The sequence below is a fragment of the Mus pahari genome, chromosome 15 (assembly GCF_900095145.1).
Source record: "Mus pahari chromosome 15, PAHARI_EIJ_v1.1, whole genome shotgun sequence".
Taxonomy (NCBI): Eukaryota; Metazoa; Chordata; class Mammalia; order Rodentia; family Muridae; genus Mus; species Mus pahari.
In genome coordinates this window covers 15,855,098-15,872,239 of record NC_034604.1, presented here as the reverse complement: position 1 = coordinate 15,872,239, position 17,142 = coordinate 15,855,098, and the positions used below count along the sequence as shown (strand labels likewise).

At 38.0% G+C, this 17,142-nt stretch overlaps 1 protein-coding gene across 2 annotated transcripts in view; it reads left to right on the top strand.

The window, feature by feature from the left end:
- Nucleotides 1–261: 261 nt before the first annotated feature.
- Dsc1 (desmocollin 1) overlaps nucleotides 262–17,142 on the top strand; it is a 31,956-nt gene continuing 15,075 nt past the window's right edge. For both annotated transcript variants that reach the window (XM_021214725.1, XM_021214726.1), the window contains exons 1-7: nucleotides 262–540; nucleotides 3,012–3,096; nucleotides 4,859–5,061; nucleotides 6,186–6,305; nucleotides 7,309–7,464; nucleotides 12,972–13,116; nucleotides 15,997–16,163. In XM_021214725.1, the coding sequence (XP_021070384.1) occupies nucleotides 478–540; nucleotides 3,012–3,096; nucleotides 4,859–5,061; nucleotides 6,186–6,305; nucleotides 7,309–7,464; nucleotides 12,972–13,116; nucleotides 15,997–16,163 (939 nt within the window). In that variant the 5' untranslated portion in view covers nucleotides 262–477. The remainder of the gene's footprint in view (nucleotides 541–3,011; nucleotides 3,097–4,858; nucleotides 5,062–6,185; nucleotides 6,306–7,308; nucleotides 7,465–12,971; nucleotides 13,117–15,996; nucleotides 16,164–17,142) is intronic.

Below are 17,142 nucleotides of genomic sequence, written 5' to 3'. Positions count from 1 at the left end.
CAGGGGGCAAGGCAGGTTATTAAGGCCAAGAAGGAGGGAAGGCTGTGGGAGGACATAATAACTGGGAGGACTTCACAGCCTCTACCCGGGGGTAAAGGGAGGAGGGCTGCACATGAAGGGTGTTGTCCTTTAATTCTGACTATGTGTTAAGTGGCAGGAGAACTTTTGAAAGCTGCTTTGAGGAGGAGCCAGTGGCTGGGCATGGGGTGTTCTGGGCCTTGCTCTCCCCACTTGTAGGAAACCCTCTCTCCATGCACAGGTAACTGGAAGGAGACAACCTGCCAGGGAAGAAAGCCATTCTGTTGCTCCTCCTCCTGTTGCTTATCACTTGCATCCTGACTCTCTTCCAAAGACACCTCAACCTTGCCAACGTGGCTGCAGAGCATCTTGACAATTGCCAGCATCTGCTTAGCCTCCCTGTGCACTCCAGGCCACCCTATTAGCTGCTCACCGTCCCTGGCCATTGGGACCCTTCAGATGGCTGTGGCCTGTGCTGCCCCAGGGAGCACCTTCTCTAAGCAGCTCCTTTTCTTTCTCCTGGTGAGTAATATCCAAAGGACTAAGGAACTAGGCAGGTTCTTATCTTTTTCCTGCCAGCTGGTCTGGAAAGAATTGAAGGCGCGGGGGTGGGGGGATAGGGGGGCAGAATAGTTGGAGGAAAACAAAACCTGATTTGAGAATAATTTAGAGCTGAGGGGCTTGTGATCCAGGATAGGGAGGGATAAGCTTACTCTCCAAGCTCCCATGCATACATGGTGGTAATGTCTTTCAAGGGAATCCCTCATTCAGTTTGACTGTGTTTTTTTTTTTTTTTTTTTTTTTTTTTTTTTTTTTTTTTTTTTTTTTTTTTTTTTTTTTTTTCCTGAGGAGTAGTGAAATAAGGTTTTGGCATTTGGCCCAGAAGGTTCTAAGATTTGCTTTAGCTACTAGGCATTCATAAAGCTCATGCATTTAACATGCTATTCCACTGAGCAGCAGAGAGAGAAAAGGATTGTGGGTGAAGATATGAATTACTGAAGGTGTTCTTGGTTCACTCAGGAAGAATGGGGAGGAATTTTAATGTGAGAATGCGGTTCGACTCCACAAGAGAAGTATGACGGTCACTAGATTAGGCATGAAGCTCCCTTCTGCCTGGGTTAGAACTATTTACAGGATTCCATGTTTGCTTTTGGGGGGGAGGGGTGGAGTTTCTCAAATCTCAATTCCGAAATTCTGCGTTGTGACTTTCCTGTTTTTTTTTTTTTTTTTAATTAGTTTTGTATTTTACCAAAAATACTTTAGTTGTAAATTATATTTTCAGAATGCGGGATTTTTATAAACGAGTACAAACATTTTCTCCACATGAATAATTCATAGTGCAGGGTTGACAGTCATCATCACTACCAGAGACCAGAGCACATACAAGCCACCTGGAGTTAGTGCTGACTAAGTAAAAGGTAGTTAAACCAAGATTTTCCTTGCCTTTGGTCCTGATCCCTGCCCAGCCCAGTATCCCTTGATTCATCCTGTACACTTTCATCCTAGAACCACATATTGACTGGCAAGGCAACAACTCCTTCCAAGACATTTTTAGACCCCAATTTAACTTGGAAGCAGGGGACTGCTGATGTTCTGGAAACTTCCACTGTTTCTGCCTACAGATTGTGCTTTCCTGCAGTGGGGGTCCTAAGGCAGGGAGGAACTAAAATGATGACAGGGTTTGAGATGAAGATAAACCCTATAAAATATATGTAGACTCATTATATACAGAGGTACATGCACATACATGTATGTATATATATGCAGTCACTCATTTGTTTCTAACCATGATGCACTTTTCTCACACTATGCATGTAGAAAATTACTAACCCAAACATTATCCACAGCAAGACCTGAGGCATAGTCAAGTGCAATTCTTGACATTGTGATGATGGTATTTCTAAATAGCCAAATGAATAAGATTGTCTGATGCTTTCATACGTGGTTATTTAAATTACAGCTGTATGCAAATGTAACCTATAAAATGGCAGATGGCCACATTACAGGACTAGCATATTTGTAAAACCAATGTACAACCTATTTTAAGTTGCTATGATACATCTAGCATATCATAGCAATTATGGAAGTTGAGTTAGAAGGATGTAGCATCTTCAATATGACCATTAACCATTTGGTTTATCCCTATATAAATAACACATCCCATAACTTTAGAGTATGGTGTTAAAGAAAAAGTAGTCACAAATTGATTTGTATGATTCTGCGAAATCTAGCTGTGCTCTTTTTAAAAATTGACATGGAGTTATTTTAATAACGAGAGAAGAAAGCAAATAAGTATAAAGTGATACAAAAGAAATAAAATTGTTTTGAATTTATAGAATTCTCTGAGCTTAAAACTCACTTAAGAAAAAATATATAGTTTGTCTGCTTTGGAGTTCTTACATAAGTTTCAAACCAATAGCTGTGCCTTAAATATAATAAAAATTCAGAGGGTTCTGTAAGTTTGTGTCGCTTAGCACAGTGATTTGAGAGTACTTAGATTTTGAAGGTTTTTTCCTTTTCTAAGACAGTCTGAGAACTAATTACTGACAGTGGAGTGGTTCTAAGTGTCATTTTTATGAGTTTCAAAAATGCTTCTAATATTTCTCACTTCTTCAATAGTAAACTCAAAAAGACTTGAGAGCTGGTGTATCCGTGCTTATAGAATTCTAGAATCCAGTACTTTTTCAGGCTATAGATCTGTGAGGTTTGTGGAGTATTAGAGGCAATACTCTATAAATTCAATGGATCATAATACATTCTATTGCAATTATGTAATAATGATATTGTCCTAAGAACTGTTCACTTAATTATTTCATTGATGCTAAATGACTTCCCAAAGCAAGTTCCTCTGTTTATCACTTTCTAAATGAATATGAAAAAGTAGATATCTAAAAGTTAATTCTAAAATTAATAGTAATTTTATTAATTGGACAAAAATTGTAACATGAAAAATGTGATCAAATATGCTATTTATTCTTTTTTCTTTTTTCGAGGTTCTGGTATTATTTTGTGATGCCTGTCAAAAAGTTTCCCTTCAAGTTCCCTCTCATCTTAAAGCTGAAGCACCTATAGGCAAAGGTGAGCATCTGTGTTGAGAATAGATGTAACTTGCTAAAATTAGCTTTCAGCTGGTCTTGCAAACTTTGGGATGAAAGCTATGTAATTGCTACTCTGCATTAAAGCTAGCCATACAGTGGAAAGGAGCTCCCATTTACTCATGGTGGTTGAAAGTAGTCAAACTATTGGCTTTCACTGTGTATCTTTCTTGCTAGAAAAAAATAGCAAACCTCAGAAAAATTTAAAAATTATCTTAGTTCAAACAAAACCAAGGCATCAAAACCAGAAGCATATTTTAAGTTATGTCATTTTTTCTGCTGCCAGATTACCATTGTCGGGCTTTTTGCTGATGAAACATTAAAGAAACCTCAAAGTTCAAATGTTCCATACAAAATCTATACCTGCGGTTGTTAGCTATGGATAAATATTTACTGAGAATTTATATGGTGTATTTCACAGAATAGCTTGAGAGACTCAAATATAATTCCAGTAAAATTTACTAACAGAATCTTCAAGGTTCATTAAGCACTGAGTTTATCAAATCTCAAAGAGATTTTATGCATATATTATTTGCATTATTAATAAGAAATATTGCTTAAGAATAGACTGGGTTTCTCATCTGTTGCAACATAACTTTTATCTTATTGCCAAATACAATTTATCTTAATCTCAAAATCTACTGACATCTTCTTGTGATAAATGCACTATAAAACTATATAAGTCAACAATACATTATGAAACAGAAACACACACACACACACACACACACACACACAAATACACACACCCCTAACTACCTCCAAATAGCTCTCAATTTCTGACAGAGTCACCACATCCTCTTAAACTCATTATACTTTACAAATGCAAGGGAAAAATGCATTCAGTATACCTGATTTACCAAGTATTAGCAACATGGTCTACTGTGTAGTTTCAAACATGGTCCCATTCTCTGTTCCAATCCCAGAATCACTGGGAGTGGCTTATAACTCTGGCCAGTATCAGGAAGGAGGGTCTTACCACATGTCCTTAGTTTGAAAAAGACATCAGTATTAAAGCCTCAGGCTCCAAGTCAGTTCTTACCACACACATGTTACTGTCACACTGTTGTGAAGTTGAACCATTCTAAGATAAGGACCTGTGAAGACAAACCTGTGGATACTAGGGAAAGTGGAAGCAATCCAAATCCAGTAAGATTCAGAATATTTTATTTCTTAAACTAACTCATGATGAAAGTAATGGGAACAGTGTGGATGCAGTTGAGGCTTGCCTTTTCTGGATGAGGTCCTTGATTTTAGCCTCAGCACTGCTAAAGGAAGGAAGGAAGGAAGGAAGGAAGGAAGGAAGGAAGGAAGGAAGGAAGGAAGGAAGGAAGGAAGGAAGGAAAAAGGGAGACGGGAGGAAGAAAGGAAGAGAGGGAGGGAGGAAGAAAAAACAAAGAGAGGGAGAGAAGGAGGGAGAAAAGATAGGAAGAAGGGAGGAGGTATGGAGGAGGGAAGAAAGGAAGATGGGGGAAGGGAGGGAAGGAGAGAGGGGGAAAGCAGGGAGGGATGGAATAAGGGAGAAAAGAAGGGAGGGAGGAAGGGAAAGAGAAAGGAAGGGAGGAAGGAAAAGAAAGGGCAACCATAACTTCACTAGTTTAACTTTCACAATCCCTACATTTAGAATAGCAGTGTTCAGTGTCCTGCCCTCTTTCTGCTTCTCCTGTGCATGTAGTTGTCATTCCTGTAAGACTTGTTCCCTGCCTGTTTAACCTGACAATTGCTGTGAAATGTCTTCACTGCAGTGAATCTGGAAGAGTGTCTCAAATCACCCAGCCTGATCCTGTCCAGTGACCCAGCCTTCAGAATTCTAGAAGATGGCACAATTTACACAACACATGACCTGCTTTTGTCTTCTGAAAAGAGGGAGTTCTCCATCTTGCTCTCAGATGGTCAAGGGCAGGAACAAAAGAAGCTAGAAGTTGTACTGTCAGCAAAAGAAAAAAAGGTAAAGCATGTTAGGGCAGGACGTCCTTTCAAGGCCCTTGTAGCACCTGCAAGGTTGACGTCATCCTTGAATGAGTCTCTTATCTTTTTTTGCACTCAACATTTTCCTAACTGAGAACGAGACTGTTAAAGAGAGTGGTGTTTACACTATTTATATGGTTAGTATTGATGAAGACTATGGCCAGGGAGCAAAGTAGGAATATCAAAAGTTTCAGATAAATTTTAAGGTGTGGCAGGAAGAAGAGCCAACCTGAAGAACGAGAATGAGGCAGGGACGGGTTTCAGGGACCAGTGAAGGAGTCCAAGCATTGCCACTCCACCCTGTGGCTTCCTTCCAACTGACTTGGCTGGTGGCACTCATCCAAGAGTCCTGATCACCTACTTAGAAACCGCTGTAGGACCCTGGTCTTTAGAGTAGATGTGTGGCCTGGCCAGTAGTGTTCTGTGGAGGTATTTTGATCATAAGCTCACTTTCACATGTTTAAGGGTGATGAGTCCCGGGCATAAAAAGGATTGCTAAACTTCACATCTCACTTTAAATAAACTCAGCACAATGGCATAGTCATCTAAAACTCCTATTACATTTATAATAGATTCTCCAAGTACACCTATTTTGATGTGTGAACTCTCCCTTGAGTTTAAAATATGTTCCATGCTTATAAATATTATTCTTATTATCCAAATTTCATGAAGGATGTTTGAATAAATGATGTTCCTATTTTTTGTGGAAGTATATAAATGCTTATAGACAGGGTTTCAGTGGATTTCACCTGTACCATTCTTAAAAATGAAGCCAGTTCTTAAATATTTGCTAATTGATCCTCTTTCGGGGAGGCAGGGAGAGTCTACAGCTTCTCAAAGATATGTATACCAATGACTAACCAAATTTTGATAGCTAACTGGTTATATAAGAAAACAGGTAGAACTTGGGAATATAATATGAGGTCAGTGTGTATGTGTGTGTGTGTGTTTACTGAAAAATATAATACAAACGTTTTAGAGATTATTTATGATATTGTCATGTACTATTCTTACTTATTTTCCCCATTTAGTGGTGAATGGGAAAAACCACAGTTTTAATAATGCTCAGTAATGTTGTATTTCTTCATTTCTCATAAAATACAGGTTTTTAGGAAAAGACATACCGAAGAACCAGTGCACAAGCGCAGTAAGAGAAGATGGGCTCCTATTCCATGTTCACTGATGGAGAACTCATTGGGTCCATTTCCACAACACATTCAGCAGGTCTGTTATATGTTCTTTTATTTCATATGCATTACATATTTTCACCATTAAACTTTCCTGTTTAAAAGGCACAGTTTTAATGGGCTGGGGTTGTGGCTTAGTATGTGTGTCCAGCATGCACAAGGTCTCAAGCTCTATCCCCAATACCCAATAAAATACATGAATAAGTAGTATATAATACTTATTGAATGAGAGGTTTAAAATTATCAATTGTATTGAAATAATCGATCCATCAAAATGAGGAACACACAATGACTCCAGGGAGTTTTTTTTTTTCACCCAAATACTAGCTAGTCAAACATTTTATTTATTTATTTGGGGTAGGGGGCACATATGTACCATACAAACAAATGTCAGCTGCTGTTAGAAGCTGTTGGTTCTCTCCTTCCACCACGTGTGCTCTAAGGTTCAAACACAGGTAGTCAGACTTGGTGGCAAGCACTTGTTCCCTTGAGTCATTGTGCAACACTGTGCTAGATTTCTAAGCATTGATTTCAAGAGATTATATCTACCAACTTTGGCTTAAATAAACAAGTATCTCCCAGACTACCTATTTGTTGTTGTTGTGTAGGAAGTGAGATATCTCACTGCTACACAGCTAAAATGCAAACACAGGGCAGCTTTGGATCAGTCTGAGGTCTGAAGAATTATTTGTGCAAGGGGTTGCACTACTACTTCAATAGTGACCACACAGATTTTAATCCCAAATAATTCGAAATCACAGGAAGGTTTCCTGTGTCATGTACAGAAACAGAAGATGGTAAAGGCACACTACTCCACAGGATTCAGAACTATATGGAAAGTGAAGCATCAGGGATCAAACAAGGGGCAAGAGTCTGTGACTTCACACATGGAAGAATGAACATAAGATTTCGATTAAAATGGGCAAAGGAACAGAGGAAAGAGAGAAAGTTTATTTAAAATAAACTCATAAAAGAGACTAGCTTAAGATATTGATCATGATGTATCTGTTCTTCCTCCAAATTGTTTCTTCTTTTTATAGATCCAATCTGATGCTGCCCAGAATTATACTATATTTTACTCTATCAGTGGACCAGGAGTAGACAAAGAGCCTTTCAATTTGTTCTACATAGAGAAAGACACTGGGGACATCTATTGTACCAGAAGCATTGACCGTGAACAGTATGACCAATTTTTGGTAAGATTACTGAAATATTTATTTAACATTAGGTCTTTATTATTCTTGCTTTAATATTTAAACATTGAGTTTTTAAAAGAATAAATACTGTGTCAAATAATTTATTTATACATATAATATTACTACTACTTAATATAAACTGGTGCCAGGCTGAAAAAGAGACAGTAGGTTTAACAAGGGAAGCAAATGTGTAGAGGACATATAGAAAATATAATGACAAATTTTCAAGCACAGGTGTTCATTTACAAATCTCTGGAGAAGTGACTGAGATTTTCATTGGGTTTAAAGTTCTTTACAATAAAATTATTCCATTATTGTCAGCCAAGGTTTTATGTTGTAAAACACATGAGACCTAAAAAAACAAGATAAGCTAAACTGCCACTTGGGTCCATGCCCAGGAAGTCTGACTTAGTTGTATTGAGCTGGGCTGTGTGTATCACTCATGAGATTCTGAATATGTATATACATTGGTTGAATCCGCCATTTCAGGCCTTGCTTAGTCCCCCCCCCACCACACACACACACACACACACACACACACACACACACACACACACACACACACACACACCTTTCTTAAGAAAGTTAATTCTTAAATTGTCTAGGCATCTAGAACTTACTTACCAGTCTATCTTACTCTTCTACCTAAAGACAAATCTACATATCTGTTTAGCATTGTAATATTAACTGGTATATAAGAGACAGCCCCATGGCTTAGGAGGATGACATTGACAGACACTGCTTAAGGCATTACACTTACCAACTGTCATTGAAGGCAGTAACAGTGCTCTTTGCTGTTGGAATTTAACCAAGAGAAATGTCTGCAAAGCAAGTCAGACAGGAATCTTTGCAGCTGTTCTTCCAAGTTTTAGCCCTAGCAAGCCACCTGTGAAAGAAAATAACTTCTGAGAGGAGTGGAGGGCTCCCAAGAAGATGATATGTTTACAATAAAAAACCTGTTTGGAGCCAGGCATCCTGGACAGGCATCCTGTCATCATACCAATGCAGAGGGGAGACCAAGACAGGAGGATTGTGAATTCAAGGCCAGATTGGGCTATTGAGTGAGAGTCTAAAACAATATCAAGAGAAGAACAGAAAGAAAGAAAAGGGGGAAGGGAAGGGAGGGAAAGCGAGTGGAGAGAGGAAGGGAAGGGAAGAAGGATGGGAAGATATATCAACTGTTACTCAACACTTAGAATGTGAAATACAAGGGAAGAAAGACAAGTAAAAAGCAGAGGGTTCTTGGTAAAGAATTAATAAAGAAGAGACTAGTCTTTTTCTAGAATATCTGTAAAAGAACTCATTAAGGTAGCACGAGTTTTAAAACACCATACAATATTTCTGCTGTAGATATTTCATGACTGAGAACAAAGGTGGATCTGTTGTGACACTTGATGTATTTTATGCTTCTTCCAAATTTCTCTAGATTAAACGTATTTTGCTTTTACCAATATCAAAAAAACATTTTTAAGAATGTTTATTGAATCTGTAAGAGAGAGAAGCCAAGCTTCAATGTAACCATTTTATTTTTAGTGTTTGAAGTGCTGGAAGTAGATTCCAGTGGCCAATGGCCATAGCTGGTGAGCAAGTGCTCTGTTGTGGAGCTATCTTTAACCCAGTATGGTTGTCATTTTCATCTCTACTTGTTTTGGTTCTGGTGATTAAACACAGGGTCTACATAAGCTAAACGTATATCCTATACCCAGTCCTACTGCAATCACACTTACCTTTCTATCTACATACAAGTGAAAGTTGCTGCAAGAGACATATAGGACACTTACTGCTTAGACAACGCCTTCCCCAGAAGCAGGGCAGTTATTGAGAATGTACTCTGCCATGACATAAGAAGCAATCTGCTGTGCATCGTGCAGGAACTACTTCATTGAATATATTCGAGTTCTGATAGGAGCTGGTTTCAACTTGTTATTTTTCTTTGCTTCTTTCTACTAATACTGTCAGAGGGAGGGAAGAGAATAATTAAAACAAACCTCTTTAACATTAAGTTTTATTAATGTTTGAAACTTTCATACATTTACACAATGAATTTTTTTTTGTCATTCTCCTTTTTTCATCGCAAACTCTTTTCCTCCTGGAGCTGCCCTCTCAGCCATACCCATCTTTCCTCTGAGTCATCTTTCTGTGTGTGGCCACCGAATTACTTTCTTGCCATATGCTTTGCTAGGTTTTTTTTTTGTTTTTTTTTTTTTTTACTTTTTATGATGAATCTACATTCAATTAGGATTGGGGCAATTTTACCTTAAGAATTACTCCATTTCTCTGATATTTATGTCTAAATTGGCATTCAGAATGCCACTTGTAAAATATAAGGTTTAAAATAGAATTTACTAAGTGAAGTATTTCAAGAAGTTGTAAACAAAATGTAAGCTATAAAATAATTAGAAGCAGGATGGAATAGAAGATTTCTTTGTCAAAGGAAAAGTTTTAATTAATATGTTTAAAATTATATATCAATGTTTTAAAACAATTATCCATTTAATTATTTTTAACTTATGATAAAAGACTGTATAAATATATTTGTTCTTCTCTCTCTTTTTTATTTAAAAAATTATACAATATATTCTTTATTCTCCATAACTCCTCTAAAATCCCTACTCATTTCCCTACCTATCCTGCTTCATCTGTCCATCTTAAAAACCCACAGTAAAACAAAAAATAAAGATCAAAATAGACAGACAGATAGACAAACCCCTACAATCCAGAAGTTATCAAAACAAAACAAAACCCCATAGAGTACAGCATGGTCTTTGTTTTGTGTTGGCCAACTGCTCTTGGGCATGGGGTCTTCTTTGGAGTTTGGTTTATATACCCAGTGATGCTCCATTGGAACTGCTTTTCTTGCAGTTATCAACTGCAGAGAGTTTCTCTATTAGAGATAGTATTTTGTATCCATTTCCCCTTCTCGGTGCTTGGATTTTATCTGGTTTGCACCATTGTAGGCCCCGTGGTGCTTGCTGTCAGAGTCTCTTTGAGTTTAGATGAGCATCAGTCCTGTTGTGTCTGGAGGACACTGTTTACTTGGAGTCATCCAGCACTCCTGGTTCTTGTGATTTTTTTTCAAATAGTTCATTTTTTTCAGTATATATTCTATGGCTTGTTCCTCCAGTACATCTTAAGCATCTGTCATTGTTCCTTGTAACTTGGTGAGCCACAACCTCTAGGAATCTGTTTTCTTAGTTCATAGGCTGCTAATATCTAGCATACCTACCACAGAGGGGTTCTAATGCTGAACTGACAATATTGCATGAAAACAAGAGAACTCCTTAGAGACATACAATATACATACTCCAGAATTTTGTAGTAGGGGTTTGGATGAAATTGCTTGGCCATTTACTTTTATTTAATTTATATAAATGTGATGTTTTAATAATAAATTGCTGTGTTTAAAATAATTTCAATCTTCCAGAAAAAATGAAAAGGTTAAGGCTATAAAAATAGCAGGCCCATGGCATTGAAAAAGCATTCTTAATACATGACTAATATTATTACTATTATACTAAGATTTCAATGCATTATATTGTTTTTATTATACAGAATAATGACATCTACTTAGTACATAAAAACATTACTTGAGGTTTTTAAGTGCTGCTATATGGACCAATTAAGAAAATATCTATATTTAGTTTCTCTATTATATAAGCATGAGCAAATTTTATGAGAGGTCGAGCCCAGCCTTTATGTTAGGTGCTTTTCTAGTTTATTACCCTGTTTGGAACTATTTCAATTAGGATTACTTTGGGGAGGCCTAGACTCATTAGTTGTGAACACTAAAACCAATATAGTATGGGGCACAAGATCACTGCGTCCGAATTAGTAGTTGTAAAAGCATGCCTGTATGTACTCAACTATCAGGAGATGAGATGATTATTTGAAGCGACAAGTGCTTCCTCTGTGGTGGGAAAGATGGTCTCTATTGGAAGAGTGGACAGGCAGGATGCACTGTAAGCGATGACAGAATGGACAGAGGTAGGGTAATCCTTTGTGACAAAGTAGACCAATCAACACAGGAGGCTCAAAGAGTTGGGGTAGTTTGTTTTCCTAAGAGGGAAAATGATGATACAATAGAAAGAAAATTTTAATTAAAACTTATCCATTATTAGGCGTTTTGTTGCTGTGTTAGGTGTTGCAGGAACTTACCTGTGACACTGAAGCTTCATGTATGATGAGAGTTGTTATCTATTAGACAATTTTCTGCTTTCAACTAATATTAAATTTCAAAACCAACATTTGAGAAAAATGCATACAGCCTAAGGGAGAAGAGAGGGAGTGATGGAAGACTGAATTGTGTAATATTTGAATATTCTAAATATGGTGGTGAAGATGTAGTGTAACAAAAGGGGTGGTAATGGTGGTGGTGGTGACAGTGATGAGGTGATGATGGTGACAGTAGTGGTAGTGATGGTGATATGTCACAAGGGCTATGGTGGTGATGTTGGTAGTCTCAGGGTTATTATTGATATGAAGATCCATCATGACCAAGGCAACTTATCAAAGAAGCATTTATCTGGGGGCCTGTTGACAATTTCAGAGGGTTAGTCCATAGTCATCACGGGGGAAGGTGTGGTCATAGGCAGGCAAGCATGGCACTGAAGCAACAGCTGGGAGCAGGTTGAAAGTTGCAGGCACAGTAAGAAGGAGTCTGGCTAGGAATAGACTTTTGTAACCTCAAAACCCACACCCTGATACACACTTTCTCAGTGAGATCACACATACTAATTCTTTACTGTCCACAACTGGGACCAAACATTTATATGTATTAGTTTATAGGGGCCATTCTCATTTAAACCACCATAATGGTGAGGATAGCGGTGGTGATGGTGATAGTGGAGGTTGAGGTGTTAGGATGGTGGGATTAGGTTACAGGGACTAGTGAGGATATAATTAAACAACTACTTACTGAACACCCATAATGCACCAAGTACATAGAGAGAATACAAAAATAACTGGGTAGAATTTATATGAAAGAAAAAAAAAACCCTAAATCCTGTTGGTTGGAATCAAGACACAGCCCATTGTCATGTAGTTAAGAATATTAATATGTTTTTATTATCATTTTATTATAAATGCATGTTTGTAAAATAAAAGTAAGAAAATACAGGCAGAAATATTCCCCAGAATTAATTGTGATATAATATATATGTATATTAAAATTGAAACATTTGTAAGCTTTGCTAGTAGATGTTATGAACACAAGTACAATGTGTCTATCTGGGTTCTAAGAAGTCAAGAAACACAGTTCTGAAAGCACTCAGAGCTCATGAAACTGAGATCACATGGGACTTTGGTAGAAGAATAATGAGAAATAACTTTTCAAGGGGGTGAAGGTACGGGGAGCACACTCAGTGACTAAGCGTTCTGTGCATTGCATCATTTTGTAGCTGCACATACCTGTGCATGTTTTTACACAGTACCTCTACCCTACTCCTAGGCTTCCTTTTGTGCATGGTTTGTCACATAAGAAGCAGCTGATGTTGTTTCTTCCCTTCCAGGTGTATGGATATGCAACGACTGCTGATGGCTATGCACCAGACTACCCTCTTCCCCTGCTGTTTATAGTTGAAGATGACAATGACAATGCCCCATATTTTGAAAACAAATTGACAGTTTTTAGTGTGCCTGAAAATTGCCGATCTGGTGAGTTCACATTTAAAAAACAACATTCATTAACGTGTTTTGTGTGTGTGTGTGTGTGCGTGTGTGTGTGTGCGCGTGCGCGTGCGCGCGCGTGTGTGTGTGTGTGTGTGTGTGTGTGTGTGTGTGTGTTAACCTGTCTAGGTTCTCTCCTTGCAATTTGGATTTGGGGTCTTGAGCTCAGGTCATCAGGCTCAAGAACAAGCCATTCAACCAGTTTTATTTTGCTGGCCTGACATTTTACAGTAGTATATTAACAAGATCATTTATACTTCAAAAGTACTGTATGGTAAAATTACCAGGCATGGTGGCACAAACCTTAAATCTCAGTACTCAGAAAGTAGGGATCAGTGATGTCTGGATATTCAAGACCAACCTAGATGTCATAAGGGCAGCTTTGCCTATATAGAGAGATACCTTCTCAATAAAAGTTTAATTATATAATTTCACTTTATGCTTCTTTTTTTAGTATTTTGGATTACATATATTTTTTATTTTCCTAATAGAATGTTTTTTTCTGTTAAGGGTCAAGTTGTTTTGAGCTAATTTTTTAAAATTTAATTTTATAATTGATATAAATTCATATCCTTTTCATATTATGACCAGGATTCTGGTAAACTTTAATTCAGCTCTCCCTAGGGTTAGAATTTGGTGTTTGGAAGTTTGATACTTAGAGATATTGTATTGCAGGAATAATGGCTGAATTTTCATCCAGCTGGGATGGTTCTAGAAGAAGGGACTTAGCTGGGAAATGAGGGAGAATATATGAAGCCAAGATCCATTATGCCTGTGGAAGAACAACAGAAAACTTCTCAGTGTTTAAATGACTTGTAAGAAATTATAGTTATTGTGGATTCTGCTGTTATTCTGCTGCTGGGTCTTTGGGCAGATATAATGCTGCCCTCTTAGAAGCATCTTTAAAATCCTCATGTCCAGTCTAAGACTATTCTCTGACTACTGTATCACATTTAACTCATTAATCACACTTAATTCTATATTAACAATTGCTTGCATGAATGGGAGGAGAGGTCCTTGGTTCCATAAAGGCTCAAGAGATGCCCCAGTGTAGGGGAATCGAGGGCAGGGAGGTGGGAATGGGTGGGTGGGTGGAGGAACATCCTCATAGAGGGAAGGAAGGGAAACCGGGAAAGGGGATGGCATTTGAAATGTAAATAAAGAAAATATCCTTTTTTAAAAAAATTAGAAAATATCCAAAAAAAGAAAGAAAAGAAAAAAGAAAAAAATTACAATATATGGAAGGAGTGCTACAAAAAAAGAAAAAAAGAAAGAAAGAACAAAAGAAAGAAAGAAAGAAAGAAAGAAAGAAAGAAAGAAAGAAAGAAAGAAAGAAAGAAGGAAAGAAAGAAAGAAAGAAAAGACAAATACTCTCATTAAAACAGATGAGGTTGTGCACATGGCTGGAAAGCCCATGAAAACATGTTCAGGATCATTCGTCAGTTATCTTCATTAGTCATTAGAGATGGCCAAATCAAAATCTTAGCACAAGATATCTCACATTCTCTAAGATGACAGCCATTAGGAAAAGGGGACAGTCATAGTGATCGTGAGAAGACACTTAAGTCTTCTCAGCAGACCATGGGGTGGGTGGAGACGGGTGGAAGCATGTCTGGTACTTTTCCAAGCACAGTTACCAGCCACGCGAATCAATGGTTCAACTCCTGTAACTGAGATCTGTGTCCACAGAGAACTTGAGTACAAATGTCCATGAAAGGGCTAACCATAATAGCCAGAAAGTACACAGGATTCAATGCCAATTAGCTGCCAAGAGATAAATAAAATATGGCACATGCAGACATTGAGTGTTGTTTGGTGGCAAAAGGATCAGGGAACACTGTAGACAAGGGGGCAGGAAGAATGTAAGAGAGGAAGGGATGGAGAGCTGTGCACTTCTGTCTCCGAACATGGCATGACATTGTAGTTACATACATGAACTCACACCTGCTGTGGTAACCCGCACCAGACTTCCGCATGATCAAGAGAGTTAAAAATTCCATCATGGAAGAGCGAGAGCCTCTCTCTACATACCCTGACCCTAAGGAGCTAATAACAGCTAATGGTTGTTAAGGGCTGGCTGGCCATTGTAGTTTGCCCGTGCCCCAGTGTGTGCTCCCACCCCCAGCCACACACATATGGGTAGCATTAATTGGACTTAGCGAGTTATAAAAAAGAGAGCCATGAAGTTGGTCAGCAGATAGGCCATTGGGAGAACTGGAAGGAGGGAGTGGGGAATGGATATGAATGAGATACATTGTATACATGTATACAAATTTCAAAAATAAACACAAAAAAAACCCAACTGCTTGAATCTAAGAATACATTAGCACATTTATTTTTATTTAAATTAAATATATTTATTTATATCAAAGTGGAAAATTCAATGTCTTTGCTATGAAAAGATAAGTTATGCTACAAGAGTTTTCCTTTGAAAAATAGTCCATGAACTGTTGTTAAATGCTAACTGTTGATAGTGAGAAAGAATTTGAGAGTCACTCTTACCAAAGGTCTTAAATCCTTGTATGTAAAATACAAGAATTTCTTTTCACAGTATATACCTAGCTGAAGTTCCAAGGAAGAGGGGCTTGTGAAAAATCTGTAAGAACATGTATACAATTCTCAGATTATCTGTTAAAAAGACTTGTGTGTGTGTGTGTGTGTGTGTGTGTGTGTGTGTGTGTGTGTGTGTGTGNTTGTGTGTGTGTGTGTGTGTGTGTGTGTGTGTGTGTGTGTGTGTGTGTGTTGCATATGTGTCTGTGTGTCTCTCTCTCTGTGTTTTGACAATCTACTGCAATGATATCTGTATTTTTGTTTATAATTCATTGTATTATGATTTACATTTTTACAACTTTGGCTTTATCTGAATAGGAACTTCAGTGGGACAAGTGACTGCCATAGACAGGGATGAGCCAGGAACCCTACATACTCGTCTGAAGTACAGAATCTTACAACAAATCCCAGATCAGCCAAAGCACTTCGCCATCCACCCAGACACAGGTGTGATCACTACCACCACACCTTTACTGGACAGAGAGGTAATGGATCAGTACATTAATGCATCAGTCACTGTTTAAACTGGTAATTACCACCAGGATGATTACAGTACAGCCAACATGCTTACTCCCTAAGCTTTCTTCCCAAGCTATGCCCAGTGACTCTCCGGAGACTTCTTTGCATCTGCAGAGATGCTGTGATGGTACAAGGATAAGATGGAGACTTCTTTGCATCTGCAGAGATGCTGAGATGGTACAAGGATAAGATGGAGACTTCTTTGCATCTGCAGAGATGCTGAGATGGTATAAGGATAAGATGGAGACTTCTTTGCATCTGCAGAGATGCTGAGATGGTACAAGGATAAGATGAAGACTTCTTTGCATCTGCAGAGATACTGAGATAGTACAAGGATAAGACAGGTCTGACTTGCTCTCATTGTGCTGATGTGAAGTCCTGATAATACTGTTTTAATTTGCTTCACTTCTGCTTTTGAAAAAGTAATTTCATTATGCCATTTGGTAAATTGATGAAAAAAACAGAAGATTTCCATTTGTTTCCTTCCCCACACCTGCACAGGTCCAGTGTGGCAGGACTATTGTCTTTTCACAGTTCCCTCTCCTTACCTCAGAACCATTCAAGTGAGCGTGTGCACACATGCACACACACACACACACACACACACACATACACACACACACATCTATCTATCATAGGAATACTATAGTGCAGGACTAATGGCTGGGTTTTCATTAAGCTGGGAGGATTCTAGAAGAAGGGATCTAGCTGGGAATTCAGAAGAACATATGAAATCAAGATTCCTTAGATCCTTAGGTATATTGAAGAACAAATGAAAACTGCTCAGCTATCAATATATATTAATATACACACATATAATATACATGTGTGTGTATTATATGTATTATATATGTATATGTATGTGTGTATTATATATGTGTATACATATGTAATACACACACATGAGAGAGACAGGAGGAGAGAGAGAAAGAGAGAGAGAGAGAG